The 15,003-nt window shown below is 44.3% G+C and overlaps 1 protein-coding gene across 1 annotated transcript in view; it reads left to right on the top strand.

The window, feature by feature from the left end:
* The window catches only part of LOC109898293 (microtubule-associated protein 1B), a 96,716-nt gene that overhangs the window by 9,900 nt on the left and 71,813 nt on the right, over positions 1 to 15,003 (top strand). Inside the window, exon 2 of the mRNA XM_031833021.1 lies at positions 1,032 to 1,133. Within this exon, the coding sequence (XP_031688881.1) occupies positions 1,032 to 1,133 (102 nt within the window). The remainder of the gene's footprint in view (positions 1 to 1,031; positions 1,134 to 15,003) is intronic.

The raw sequence follows: 15,003 nt of genomic DNA on the forward strand, positions 1-15,003 counted from the left end.
AATAGGATCAGAGACAGGCTTCTCCTGCGGCTAAAGGCCCTGTTGAATGACATCTGACGCGGGTTTCTCTCTGAACTCCTGAGAATCTTCACTCGAATCCAATCTGACAAAGGCTCTCTCTATTGTGAGTTTGGAAATTAGGAAGTTGACTGGAACATTAATGAGAATTGTTTTGCTTACTCTTTAAATCAGTGTGTCTGTTCTGGTAATAAGTTCATTTAAACCCAGGTATAATGTGTTATGATGCAGTTATAATGCATTGTAAGACTTGTTATAAGCATGCATGACCCCCCCAGGAACATGGCTTAGAAATGTTCAGCTTGTACTAAACCTGTGGCTCCTTAATAATCAGTCTGTTTCAGTAATAGACATCAAGGTATGTATAACGCGTTACGATGCCGTTATATTGTAAGCCTTGTCATAAGCATATGACCCCCATTAAAATGCCCTATTATTGTAATCACATCATGATTCTGACAGTTATTTTGAGGTAAACTCCTTCCTTAACTAAATGACCAATGTTCTGGTCCGGTACATTTGTAAAAAATATATATATATTTCTCCATATTATAGAAAACATAATAGCTGTCTGGACCAACTTTTATTAATTCCAATTACATACAGTGTCAACTGGGGTTAAATTACATCTTGGAGAAATGAAGTCTTCCATGAAATGGAGAAAAAATAAAATCACACTGAAATATTTAAAATAATACAGATATAGAGATTTAAAAGACGTTGTTTTCCAATTTCCTTTCTCCGACTTCCTATCCATGTGCCCTCGCACAAGATCTGCAGATAATGAGAAATACTCAAATGGAAGTTTAGTATTTTACAAATTCATTTTAAATGGTTTCTCGCCACTTAAGTACAGTATGGGCCACTGTTGAACGGTTGCCCTCATCACGTCCATTGAAGTTATTAGTGTCGGTTTAAAGACAAGTAAACAATGCGTTACAGTTTAACAGGTTTTGAAATAGCCAACTTATCCTTTAATTGTAACATTACCCTCTTCTGTCTTGTTATACCAGGGATCCGCTCCTGGGACGTCAGCCTCAAGTCATGTGACCTGGACCATCAGCTGCAGCTGTTTGTGACGCGTCACTCCGCACAGTTCTCCGCAGAGGTTAGAGGTCAGTCAAACCTGGGTCCTGTGACGTCACACACACACACACAGGACAACGTTGGACTATAATGGGCCCTTTTTCGAACTAGCCTGGTCCCAGATTCTGTTTGTTCTACCTTGTCAACTCCTATGGTTTTTTGTCACAACAAACAATGACAATGACATAGGAGTTTAGAACCAGACCCAGGCTCTTAACACCTAGTGAGAAGAATTAATGTCCGCGTAAATAAGATGATGTCTCCCTTATTACTTCAGGTACAGTAGTCTGGTGCAAGGTGAGTTGAGTTACTCTGTAGAGTCCTTCCATCTTCACACACATATGAGATGTTTCTAGCACTACTCAAATGCTTTCACCCATCCAGACTTGTCAGGCGACTAAATCCAATGAGGATTGAGGGGAAGATGTATTTCTTTACTGATAAGTCACGATGATAATATTATTAACGTACTCATGTGTCTTTATCAGATAAAAATGAGCTGTTGAACACAATACTAGGATGTCCTGGGGTTTGAGACTGTAAGGTCAGTAAGGTTTTGTTTTAAATAACTATTTAATGACATACACAGCGTGGTCCATAAACGTTTTGTAATATGATTCCACATTTTGTTTGTGTTACAGCCTGAATTTAAAATGGATTATTGTAATTCTTCAAGCGCTGTTAAATTGGTTGTTGATCATTCCTTGACAACCATTTTCAGGTGTTGCCATAGATTTTCAAGCAGATTTAAGTCAAAACTGTAACTCGGCCACTCAGGAGCGTTCACTGTCTTCTTGGTAAACAACTCCAGTGTAAAATTGGCCTTGTGTTTTAGTTTATTGTCCTGCTGAAAGGTGAATTCATCTCCCAATGTCTGTTGGAAAGCAGACTGATCCAGGTTTTCCTCTAGGATTTTGCCTGTGCTTGGCTTCATTCTGTTTATTTTGTATCCTGAAAAACTCCCTAATCCTTAACGATTACAAGCATACCCATAACATGATCCAGCCAACACTATGCTTGAAGATATGGAGAGTAGTAGTCAACAATGTGTTGTGTTGGATTTGCCCCAAATATCACACTTCATATTCAGGACAAAAAGTGAATTGCTTTGCAACATTTTTTGCAGTTTTACTTTAGTGCCTTATTGCAAACAGGATACATGTTATATTCTGTACAGGCTTCCTTCTTTTCCCTCTGTCAATAAGGTTAAGGTATTGTGGAGTAACTACAGTGTTGTTGATCCATCCTCACTTTTCTCCTGGCACAACCATTCAACTCTGTAAATGTTTTAAAGTCACCTGCTGGACTCCCTCGACTGAGGGACCTTACAGATAATTGTATGTGTGGGGTACAGAGATGAGGTAGTCATTCAAAAATCATCTTAAACACTATTAAACACACAGAGTCCATGCAACGTATTACATTTTTACTTCTGAAGTTATTTAGGCTTGCCATAACAAAGGGATACTTATTGACTCAAGACATTTCAGCTTTTCATTTGTAAACATTTATTTAAATAAATAAAATAATAATAATAATTCCACTTTGACATTATGGGGTATTGTGTGTAAGCCAGTGACCAGAAACCTACAATTAATCAATTTCAAATTAAATGTAATTTTATTATATTTTGTGTCATTATAAAGGCATTTGCATTTTACATCCGTTTTCAATATGGACCTTTTGATCCATCTGAGGAGAATCCACAATGTATAGTAACTCAGAATAGATGTTTTTTTAGAAAGATTAAGGGGTCATCAAAGGATTTCTGATTCCTCTCCACAGCTACAGTAGGAATATACATATTATGATCTCAAGGCACAGTATTTCAATGCAGTCTGAATTCATTGCTCAAAGATCACATAAACCACACGTGTCCTAAACCACACACACACACACACACACACACACACACACACACACACACACACACACACACACACACACACACACACACACACACACACACACACACACACACACACACACACACACACACACACACACAGTAAATAGGAAACTATGATGGTGATTGATACTTCTACATCGCATCCAGGGGGCTTGACTGCTACTCTGTATTACACACACACACACACACACACACACACACACACACACACACACACACACACACACACACACACACACACACACACACACACACACACACACACACACACACCTCCTGCGATGGTGATTGAGACTTCTACATAGCACCCAAGGGGCTTGACTGCTATCCCATAGCCTCTGTATTACGCACACACACACACACGCACACGTACACGCACACACACTGTAAATAGGAAACTATAGGATACATTGCAACAATGCACTGACAGTAAGTGCTGAGCTATATCGAAGCCAGCAGAAATGACGCAGCATTTTGTCAAGAGAAAGACACATCCAGAGAATGTCCCATCTTATAAAAAATGTTATTTTTAGTGGTGTAACATTTATTTTGGACCGTCCCTTCCGAGTTTCTCCATGTGGCTCTAAAAGGTGTCGTCATAAATACACACTGACATTGTGCTACATAAAAGCCCTCTCCTCTATCAGAGACCTTGAGCACTGCTTGTATTGGCAGCTTTGATCTAAAGTCGATATTTTCTTAGCGATCCAGTCTCCCGAGGACCATTGCGCTAAAAGGGGAGGGGGGGGGGGGGGGGGGGGGGGGGTGAACTCATTGATATCGCCAGGGTTTTTGTCCTCATTAAGAAAAAAAAAGAACGATTTGCGTCGTGGGGGTGTGGTTTGATGTGGGTGTATTTGATGTTTGTTATATCCTTCCTTGGCAGTTATGGTTGTTTGTTCCTCTTCACTCACCGCAGTTGAGTTCTCTCTGTAGTTGATTATCTCTGTAGTTATCTCTGTAGTTGAGTTCTCTGTAGTAGATTATCTCTCTAGTTGAGTTCTCTGTAGTTGAGTTCTCTGTAATTTAGTTCTCTGTAGTAGACTATCTCTCTAGTTGAGTTCTCTCTGTAGTTGAGTTATCTCTGTAGTTATCTCTGTAGTTGAGTTCTCTGTAGTAGATCATCTCTGTAGTTGAGTTCTCTGTAGTAGATTATCTCTCTAGTTGAGTTCTCTGTAGTTGAGTTATCTCTGTAGTTATCTCTGTAGTTGAGTTCTTTGTAGTTGATTATCTCTGTAGTTGAGGAGCCACTGTACTATCTATGACTGGCTAAAGGAATGACGGTTGAAATAATAATAATAATTAGGTGGGTTGTCATATTGTTATATATTGTTATATTTGTCTTATTTCACACATCTACAAGTCTGTGTTAATACGCATGTGTGAATTGGAAATGTGTTTTTTGCTTATCCCAGTTCTCCATGAAACACCCTCGGAGAGAGTGGGGTCCCAGCCAGTGTCAGTCAAAGTGTCACCTTGCTGGCTAGGGGATTCGAACTAGCAACATTTATAAAGAACAAGTGTGGTTTTTTAACATAACGTTGGGGATGATGTATTGTAGCCATGTCTGGTTCTTTAACATAACGTTGAGGATGATGTATTGCAGCCATGTCTGGTTCTTTAACATAACGTTGGGGATGATGTATTGTAGCCATGTCTGGTTCTTTAACATAACGTTGGGGATGATGTATTGTAGCCATGTCTGGTTCTTTAACATAACGTTGGGGATGATGTATTGTAGCCATGTCTGGTTCTTTAACATAACATTGGGAATGATGTATTGTAGCCATGTCTGGTTCTTTAACATAACGTTGGGGATGATGTATTGTAGCCATGTCTGGTTCTTTAACATAACGTTGGGGATGATGTATTGTAGCCATGTCTGGTTCATTGTCTCATGGGTTGATTCTGCTGCTGTGATTGGATGCAGCTGTGATTTGATTGGGTGTCTGGGTCTTTAACATAACGTTGGGGATGATGTATTGTAGCCATGTCTGGTTCTTTAACATAACGTTGGGGATGATGTATTGTAGCCATGTCTGGTTCATTGTCTCATGGGTTGATTCTGCTGCTGTGATTGGATGCAGCTGTGATTTGATTGGGTGCTGCCAGGCAACGTTCCCGTGTTTTGTGGGCATGACTGAAATCTTAATCCAACCCAATGAAAACGGCGACGTCTTCGAATCGTTAAATCTCACAAAATTCTGTTTTGGAAAATACTAACATGATGTCTAAATGTATCTTACTTTTTTTTAAATTGTCCGTTTTAGGACTACAGATGTTTCTGACTACTAAACATAATACATGTTATGACTAGGCAAGTCAGTTAAGAAAAAATATTATTTACAGCCTACCCCGTGCCAATTTCGCACCAGCCTATGGGACTCCCAATCACAGCCAGATGTGGTGCAGCCTGGATTTGAACCAGGTACTGCAGTGACATCTTTTGCATTGAGATGGAGTGTCTTAGACCACTACGCCACTCTGGAGCCTATTGATGCCATATGGGCCATTTTCAACCAGAGAAGTAGTCTTTTTTTGGGGTTCAGCTGTCCTTTATGTATCTCATAAAAATGTAGATATTTACTGGGATTGAATGTGAATAAACAAACGTTTTAAAAAATGGTTTCAGTCCAAGGGAACTATGATATGTTTACAAGCAATTTATCACTGATTTACTTCAATAGAAGCGACAAACTGGCCTTGATACAATAGTAATGATGAGTTAATGGACCATACTGTCACCTCTCTCTATTTTGTGTTTAACATTCAGCTAGGTTTTCCACTTAACTTTTGACTTGTATTTTATTGATCCATATGCAGAAACTGAAGAAATTCTGAATAGTTTGAACATGCAACCAAGCCAGTGGCTTTGCAGTTTCTGGATGTCCAGAAAAAGTATTTTAAGTCAATATTTATGCTCTTAAATGGGTTTATTCTTGGGTTGAAACTCTGGCACAATAAAGAGTTTAAAAAATGGTCCCACACAGTGCTGTGTATAGCTTAGTGTGTTGTTTGAATCTTAGACCACCTCTGCATTACATCATGTCTGCATGCAGGTCCTCCAGGCAGAGAGGGGGTGAGTGAGGCCACCAAACCCAGCCAGGGATGGCTAGGATGGGGGGTAGGTAGAGATGAGGGCCAGGGATGGCTAGGATAGGGTGTAGGTAGAGATGAGGGCCAGGGATGGCTAGGATGGGGGGTAGGTAGAGAGGAGGGCCAGGGATGGCTGGGATGGGGGCGTAGGTAGAGATGAGGGCCAGGGATGGCTAGGATGGTGGGTAAGTACAGAGGAGGGCCAGGGATGGCTAGGATGGGGTGGGTGGGTAGAGAGGAGGGCCAGGGATGGCTACGATGGCTAGGATGGGGGGTGGGTAGAGAGGAGGGCCAGGGATGGCTACGATGGCTATAATGGGGGGTAGGTAGAGAGGAGGGCCAGGGTTGGCTAGGATGGGGGTGGGTGGGTAGAGAGGAGGGCCAGGGATGGGGGGTAGGTAGAGAGTAGGGCTGGGGATGGGGGGGGGGGTAGGTAGAGAGTAGGGCTGGGGATGGGGGGGTAGGTAGAGAGTAGGGCTGGGGGGGGGGGGGGGTAGGTAGGGAGTAGGGCTGGGGATGGGGGGTAGGTAGAGAGTAGGGCTGGGGATGGGGGGGTAGGTAGAGAGTAGGGCTGGGGATGGGGGGGTAGGTAGAGAGTAGGGCTGGGGTTGGGGGGGGTAGGTAAGGAGTAGGGCTGGGGTTGGGGTTGGGGGGGTAGGTAGAGAGTAGGGCTGGGGATGGGGGGGTAGGTAGAGAGAAGGACTGGGGATGGCTATGATGGCTAGGATGGGGGTGGGTAGAGAGGAGGGCCAGGGATGGGGGGGTAGGTAGAGAGTAGGGCTGGGGATGGGGGGATAGGTAGAGAGTAGGGCTGGGGATGGGGGGGTAGGTAGAGAGAAGGACTGGGGCTATGGATTGCATTCGGCTACAGCGCAGATCAATGGCATTGGATGGGGAGGGGAATTCAACACTACAGATATATTTAATGGGATCATGTTGCTCAGAGTCGATGAAAAACACCCAGGGACTGATTTCCCGGAAACAGATGAAGTATTGTCCTGGACTAAAAATCTATGTCCACGTCCACAAAGTGAAGGCTAGTCTTAATATCTTCTAGCATGACACAACCAAAGACTTGGGAATGCATTTGGAAACTGTGGTGTCATTTATGTTGTGGAACAATACATGACTCATATTGTCAGCCCTGTGGCCTTGAAGATACAATGCAGTTGTTATTATACAGGACATTATTTCTGGGTAACAATGGAGTATCTTACTGTGACTGTTTTGAATTCAAAATGGTAAAAAAAAAAAAAAAAGAAGCTTTTTATCAAAGTGCATTTTCTCAAGCAATAATTGTGCTACATTCTTAGAAATTCAAATCAAATGTTATTGGTCACATACACATGGTTATCAGATGTTAATGCGAGTGTAGCGAAATGCTTGTGCTACGTTCTTAGAAATTAGGGTGCCATTTGGAACGTCACCAGTGACATTTCGTTTCAGGTCCTTTAGAGCAGTCTTCCTGACTGACTCCTTCTAACCGCACTTAGTGACCTTGGATTGTTGAGTTGGCGCCCTCAAGTGGTGGATGTTAGAAGTGCAGCAGCTCTCCTATTGGTCTCCTCAGCTGGAACGGATGTCTACAGCGTATGTGGCACCTTGCTGTGTTCATTTTTCATTTTGTTCAATCTGTTTATTCGTTTTGGTTTCTGTCCTCTACAATCAAAAATAAATGTTGTTTTTACATATTTTTATTTTCTTGTTACATTCTACACACATGGCATTTTTTATATATTTTTATTTTACACTAGTTATATAGCAAGAATAAAGTAATTTGATATTTTGATATAAATCTTGTTCAGTAACTATTATCGAACATGATCTTTTAACCCCACCCCTCAGCTACTTTCAGTCTATCCCACCTATCACCTTAACCCCACCCCTCAGCTACTCTCAGTCCATCCCACCTATCACCTTAACCCCACCCCTCAGCTACTCTCAGTCCATCCCACCTATCACCTTAACCCCACCCCTCAGCTATTCTCAGTCCATCCCACCTATCACCTTAACCCGACCCCTCAGCTACTCTCAGTCCATCCCATCTATCACCTTAACCCCACCCCTCAGCTACTTTCAGTCCATCCCACCTATCACCTTAACCCCACCCCTCAGCTACTCTCAGTCCATCCCACCTATCACCTTAACCCCACCCCTCAGCTACTCTCAGTCCATCCCACCTATCACCTTAACCCCACCCCTCAGCTACTCTCAGTCCATCCCACATATCACCTTAACCCCACCCCTCAGCTACTCTCAGTCCATCCCACCTATCACCTTAACCCCACCCCTCAGCTACTTTCAGTCCATCCCAACAATAACCTTAACCCCACCCCTCAGCTACTCTCCGTCCATCCCACCTATCACCTTAACCCCACCCCTCAGCTACTCTCAGTCCATCCCACCTATCACCTTAACCCCACCCCTCAGCTACTCTCCGTCCATCCCACCTATCACCTTAACCCCACCCCTCAGCTACTCTCAGTCCATCCCACCTATCACCTTAACCCCACCCCTCAGCTACTCTCAGTCCATCCCACATATCACCTTAACCCCACCCCTCAGCTACTCTCAGTCCATCCCACCTATCACCTTAACCCCACCCCTCAGCTACTTTCAGTCCATCCCACCTATCACCTTAACCCCACCCCTCAGCTACTCTCAGTCCATCCCATCTATCACCTTAACCCCACCCCTCAGCTACTCTCAGTCCATCCCACCTATCACCTTAACCCCACCCCTCAGCTACTCTCAGTCCATCCCACCTATCACCTTAACCCCACCCCTCAGCTACTCTCAGTCCATCCCACATATCACCTTAACCCCACCCCTCAGCTACTTTCAGTCCATCCCACCTATCACCTTAACCCCACCCCTCAGCTACTTTCAGTCCATCCCACCTATCACCTTAACCCCACCCCTCAGCTACTCTCAGTCCATCCCACCTATCACCTTAACCCCACCCCTCAGCTCCTCTCAGTCCATCCCATCTATCACCTTAACCCCAACCCTCAGCTACTCTCAGTCCATCCCACCTATCACCTTAATCCCACCCCTCAGCTACTCTCAGTCCATCCCATCTATCACCTTAACCCCAACCCTCAGCTACTCTCAGTCCATCCCACCTATCACCTTAATCCCACCCCTCAGCTACTCTCAGTCCATCCCACCTATCACCTTAACCCCACCCCTCAGCTACTCTCAGTCCATCCCACCTATCACTTTAACCCCACCCCTCAGCTACTCTCAGTCCATCCCATCTATCACCTTAACCCCACCCCTCAGCTACTCTCAGTCCATCCCACATATCACCTTAACCCCACCCCTCAGCTACTCTCAGTCCATCCTTCTATCACCTTAACCCACCCCTCAGCTACTCTCAGTCCATCCCACCTATCACCTTAACCCCACCCCTCAGCTACTCTCAGTCCATCCCACCTATCACCTTAACCCCACCACTCGGCTACTCTCAGTCCATCCCACCTATCACCTTAACCCCACCCCTCAGCTACTCTCAGTCCATCCCACCTATCACCTTAACCCCACCACTCGGCTACTCTCAGTCCATCCCACCTATCACCTTAACCCCACCCCTCAGCTACTCTCAGTCTATCCCACCTATCACTTTAACCCCACCCCTCAGCTACTCTCAGTCCATCCCATCTATCACCTTAACCCCAACACTCAGCTACTCTCAGTCCATCCCACCTATCACCTTAATCCCACCCCTCAGCTACTCTCAGTCCATCCCACATATCACCTTAACCCGACCCCTCAGCTACTCTCAGTCCATCCCATCTATCACCTTAACCCCACCCCTCAGCTACTCTCAGTCCATCCCATCTATCACCTTAATCCCACCACTCGGCTACTCTCAGTCCATCCCACCTATCACCTTAACCCCACCCCTCAGCTACTCTCAGTCCATCCCACCTATCACTTTAACCCCACCCCTCAGCTACTCTCAGTCCATCCCATCTATCACCTTAACCCCAACACTCAGCTACTCTCAGTCCATCCCACCTATCACCTTAATCCCACCCCTCAGCTACTCTCAGTCCATCCCACCTATCACCTTAATCCCACCCCTCAGCTACTCTCAGTCCATCCCATCTATCACCTTAACCCCACCCCTCAGCTACTCTCAGTCCATCCCATCTATCACCTTAATCCCACTACTCAGCTACTCTCAGTCCATCCACCTATCACCTTAACCCCACCCCTCAGCTACTCTCAGTCCATCCCATCTATCACCTTAACCCCAACACTCAGCTACTCTCAGTCCATCCCACCTATCACCTTAATCCCACCCCTCAGCTACTCTCAGTCCATCCCATCTATCACCTTAATCCCACTCCTCAGCTACTCTCAGTCCATCCACCTATCACATTAACCCGACCCCTCAGCTACTCTCAGTCCATCCTTCTATCACCTTAACCCCACCCCTCAGCTACTCTCAGTCCATCCCACCTATCACCTTAACCCTACCCCTCAGCTACTCTCAGTCCATCTCGTCTATCACCTTAACCCCACCCCTCAGCTACTCTCAGTCCATCCCATCTATCACCTTAACCCCACCCCTCAGCTACTCTCAGTCCATCCCACATATCTCTGTAAACCGCCCTCTGATTTCCATGTGCAATATATTTTTCAACAGTACTGTGATGTTTAACATAAATTCTGAACATGTCTAGCCAGAAGCTAATCCAGAAGCTAATCAGAAGCTAATCAGAAGCTATTTCAGAAGCTAGTTAGCTTCTTTACTGGCAAATTGTTAGTATTCAGCTAACCACGGTTTGTGGTCATCAGCTATCCTTTAGCTCGAAATTCTATCGCCAGTTTTGTACGGCGCAGCGCAGCGCGGCTCGGAACGGAACATACCGGACCAATTTTTCTCTCCATGTCCCTGGATTTCAACCGCTAACTCTGGACATTCATACCTGGATCTCACAGCTAGCTAGCTGCTATAGTGACTATCGGCTTTCGTCGATTCCGGAGCAAACATCAATTATTCCGGAGCTAGCCAGCTGAAGAGTTCCATCAATCACTCCTGGGCTGCAGTCACCTATCCGGACCCGTTTTACTGCCTACGCGGAGCCAGGACAGGATCTATTGATTGTCTCTTCGTAGCAAAATCTTCAGAGCTGAGATGGTTGTATGCCCCATACATAACATTCTGTTTGTGGGGCCTCCCGAGTGGTGTAGGGGTCTAAAGCACTGCATCGCGAGTGCTTGAGGCGTCACTACAGCCCTGGGTACAATCACATGCTGTGTCACAACTGGCTGTGACCAGGAGACCAATGAGGTGGTGCACAACAGGCCAAGTGTCATCTGGGTTAGGGGAGCGTTTGGCAGGCTGGGATTTCCTTGTCCCATCGTGACTCCCATGGCGGGCTGAGTGCCTGCAAGCTGACTCTTGGCTGGTGTTTCCTTTGACACATTAGTACGGCTTGGCAGACTCGTGTTTTGGACACAGATGAAGCATTGTCCTGGACTGAAAATCAATGTCGACGTCCACAAAGTTCTAGTCGTAAGTAGCTGAATGCTCTCGTGAAAAAGGGGTAAAAGTACAACAGAAAGAAAAACATTCTGTTTGTGGCAAGAATTTAAATTGGAAAACTTTTGAATCAAGCGTTGTTTTGTATATCATTTCAAAAACCATGTGCCATGGAATAGGCACATCGAAAATCTTGTCCCAACTATTTTGCCACCTGTATGGCACTGCGTTTAACATTTTGGTCCTCAATTAAAACTGATATTTTTTACATTTATTTATGATTTTTTTTTGAGGGGGGTCTTTAATAAAGGGCCAAAAAACTAGTTTCCTACCTTCTCCCTCTTCCACTTGCATCATGCATTTTTGTGTTAATGCTGCAAACAGTTATTTGTAATTTTGGATAAAACAAACATTTCGATTTATGTTTGTTAATTGCACATGTGATATAACTCCACCTTCTCTATTCATAATATCTGTAACAAAGATAATTCATTCAGAGTTATTTTTTATAAATATTTTTGTAATTAAAAAAAAATCAATTAGTATATTTGAATTAAACCACATATTTGTTCTGTCTTTTCTAGAGAATAAAACTGGAATTGCAAATAGCTTTTTCTGGCTTGTTTTAGAAAAGACGATATTTTGAAAAAGGTTCCATTTTCAATAAACTGAAAGTGAGAGGTTTTAATCTGGATTAAAGGAAAAAAGACCACACTTTCTCCCACCTGCAGACAGATCAAAAAATGATTTGACTGCTGCTAAAATGTGCAGTATCCTTTCTGGTGGGCTCAACCCCCTCCAACACCCAGTGAAGCAAGGTATGAGGCATGGATTACCGTCAGCATTTTACTCTTATCCCCTATGCCTCTAGGTTTAGGGCCCAAAATATCTGCCTTGTAGCATGGTTCACATGTAAAGGTAATTTCCGATTGAGCCGACATTTGCAGCGTTTACCTTGAATGTAGTCTCCACGACCGCTGGAACATTGCCTTTAATTGCCAATCGCACAATAAAGCGGATTTTCAGCGCTACGATTTTTTATTAAAGCCTTAGTTACACCACACCGATACACACGGAGGTGTGTAGGCTGAGCCACACATGGCGATGGCTCTCAAACGTTTCCCGTCAACAGAATTGGCTCCATTTCCTCCCAAACTATCAAACAGCTATGGGAGCAGTGGGCTATGGGAAATGAGGGCGGATGCAGGCTTCAATGCCCAAAAGGCCTATGGGGTGGTTTAAAGTGAGAGGACATTTATTCTTTCAGTAAAAGGGAAATAAAGAGAGAGGTGGAAACGAAAGCAGCTTTAATTGCCGTACATGTCCACAGGTGGAGAGAAGGAGAGATGAGATGTGTGTGTGTGTCAGATACAGTAAGCTCTGTAATAACAATCCCCACTAAGTAGATCACCCCGGCCGTCCTATAATCTAAGCTAGATGCCCTCAATCTCACACAAATGATCAAGGAACCTATCAGGTACAACCCTAAATCCGTAAACATGGGCACCCTCATAGATATCATCCTGACCAACTTGCCCTATAAATTCACCTCTGCTGTTTTCAACCAGGATCGCAGCGATCACTGCCTCTTTACCTGCGTCCGTTATGGGTCCGTGGTCAAACAACCACCCCTCATCACTGTCAAAACGCTCCCTAAAACACTTCTGCGAGCAGGCCTTTCTAATCGACCTGGCCCGGGTATCCTGGAAGGATATTGACCTCATCCCGTCAGTAGAGGATGCCTGGTTGTTCTTTAAAAGTGCTTTCCTCACCATCTTAAATAAGCATGCTCCTTTCAAAAAATGTTGAACTAAGAACAGATTGGTTCACTCCAGACTTGACTGCCCTTGACCAGCACAAAAACATCCTGTGGCGTGCTGCACAAACATCGAATAGTCCCCGCGATATGCAACTTTTCAAGGAACCAATATACATAGTCAGTTATGAAAGCAAAGGCTAGTTTTTTCAAACAGAAATTTGCATCCTGCAGCACTAATTCCAAAAGGTTCTGGGACACTGTAAAGTCCATGGAGAATAAAAGCACCTCCTCCCTGCTGCCCACTGCACTGAGATTAGGAAACACTGTCACCACCGATAAATCCACAATAATCAAGAATTTCAATAAACATTTCTCTACGGCTGGCCATGCTTTCCACCTGGCTACCCCTACCCCGGCCAACAGCTCTGCACCCCCCGCAGCAACTGGCCCAATAGCCTCCAACACTCTACTCAGCAAATTGGATGCAGTCTATCACAGTGCCATCCGTTTTGTCACCAAAGCCCCATATACTACCCACCACTGCGACATGTATGCTCTCGTTGGCTGGTCCTCGCTACATATTCGTCGCCAAACCCACTGGCTCCAGGTCATCTACAAGTCTCTGCTAGGTAAAACTCTGCTTATCTCAGCGGAGCACGTGCTCCAGCAGGTATATCTCACTGGTCATCCCCAAAGACAACACCTCTTTTGGCTGCCTTTCTTTGCAGTTCTCTGCTGCCAATGACTGGAACGAATTGCAAAAATCACTGAAGTTGGAGACTTATATCTCCCTCACTAACTTTAAGCATCAGCTGTCAGAGCAGCTTACCGATTGCTGCAGCTGTACACAGCCCATCTGTAAATAGCCCATCCAACCAATCACCTACCTCATCCCCATATTTGTTTTTCTGCTCTTTTGCACAGTAGTATTTCTGCTTAGTAGTATTTCTACAGTAGTATTTCACATCCTCATCCTCATCTTCATCACTCCAGTGTTATTTGCTAAATTGTAATTACTTCGCCACTATGGCCTATTTATTGCCTTACCTCCTTACTTCATTTGCACACACTGTATACAGATTTTCTATGTTTTTTTATCCTATGTACAACTCTGTGTTGTTGTTTTTGTCGCACTGCTTTGCTTTATCTTGGCCAGGTCGCAGTTGTAAATGAGAACTTGTTCTCAACTGACCTACCTGGTTAAATAAAGGTGAAATATATATATATTTTAATTAGATGAGATGGTTCCATAATGATAACACAGGGGTATCCAACAGGTTGATCGCAGCCCACATATGAGACCCTAACCCAAACAGTTCTGAATGTACATGCCATTTTCCACAGCAAACTGTCATTAACAAATCTCACAAGTATCAGACACCACACGCTCCCAGCTACTATCTAATCAACGCAACTTTGACATAATCCCACCCCTGGTTAGCCGCTATTGGCTTAAAAAGTCAAACATAACACAATATCTGCCAATTAATTTCCAGCTAAATTGCCCATCTGTCTGTGTGGTGCGTGCGTTTGTCTATCACTCTGTGTGAAGCCAGTTGATGTGATAACCGTCTTGTGGGTTGACAGCAGTGGTGGGAAAAGTACCCAATTATCATACTTGAGTAAAAGTAAAGATAC

The sequence above is a fragment of the Oncorhynchus kisutch genome, linkage group LG10, assembly GCF_002021735.2.
Source record: "Oncorhynchus kisutch isolate 150728-3 linkage group LG10, Okis_V2, whole genome shotgun sequence".
Taxonomy (NCBI): domain Eukaryota; kingdom Metazoa; phylum Chordata; class Actinopteri; order Salmoniformes; family Salmonidae; genus Oncorhynchus; species Oncorhynchus kisutch.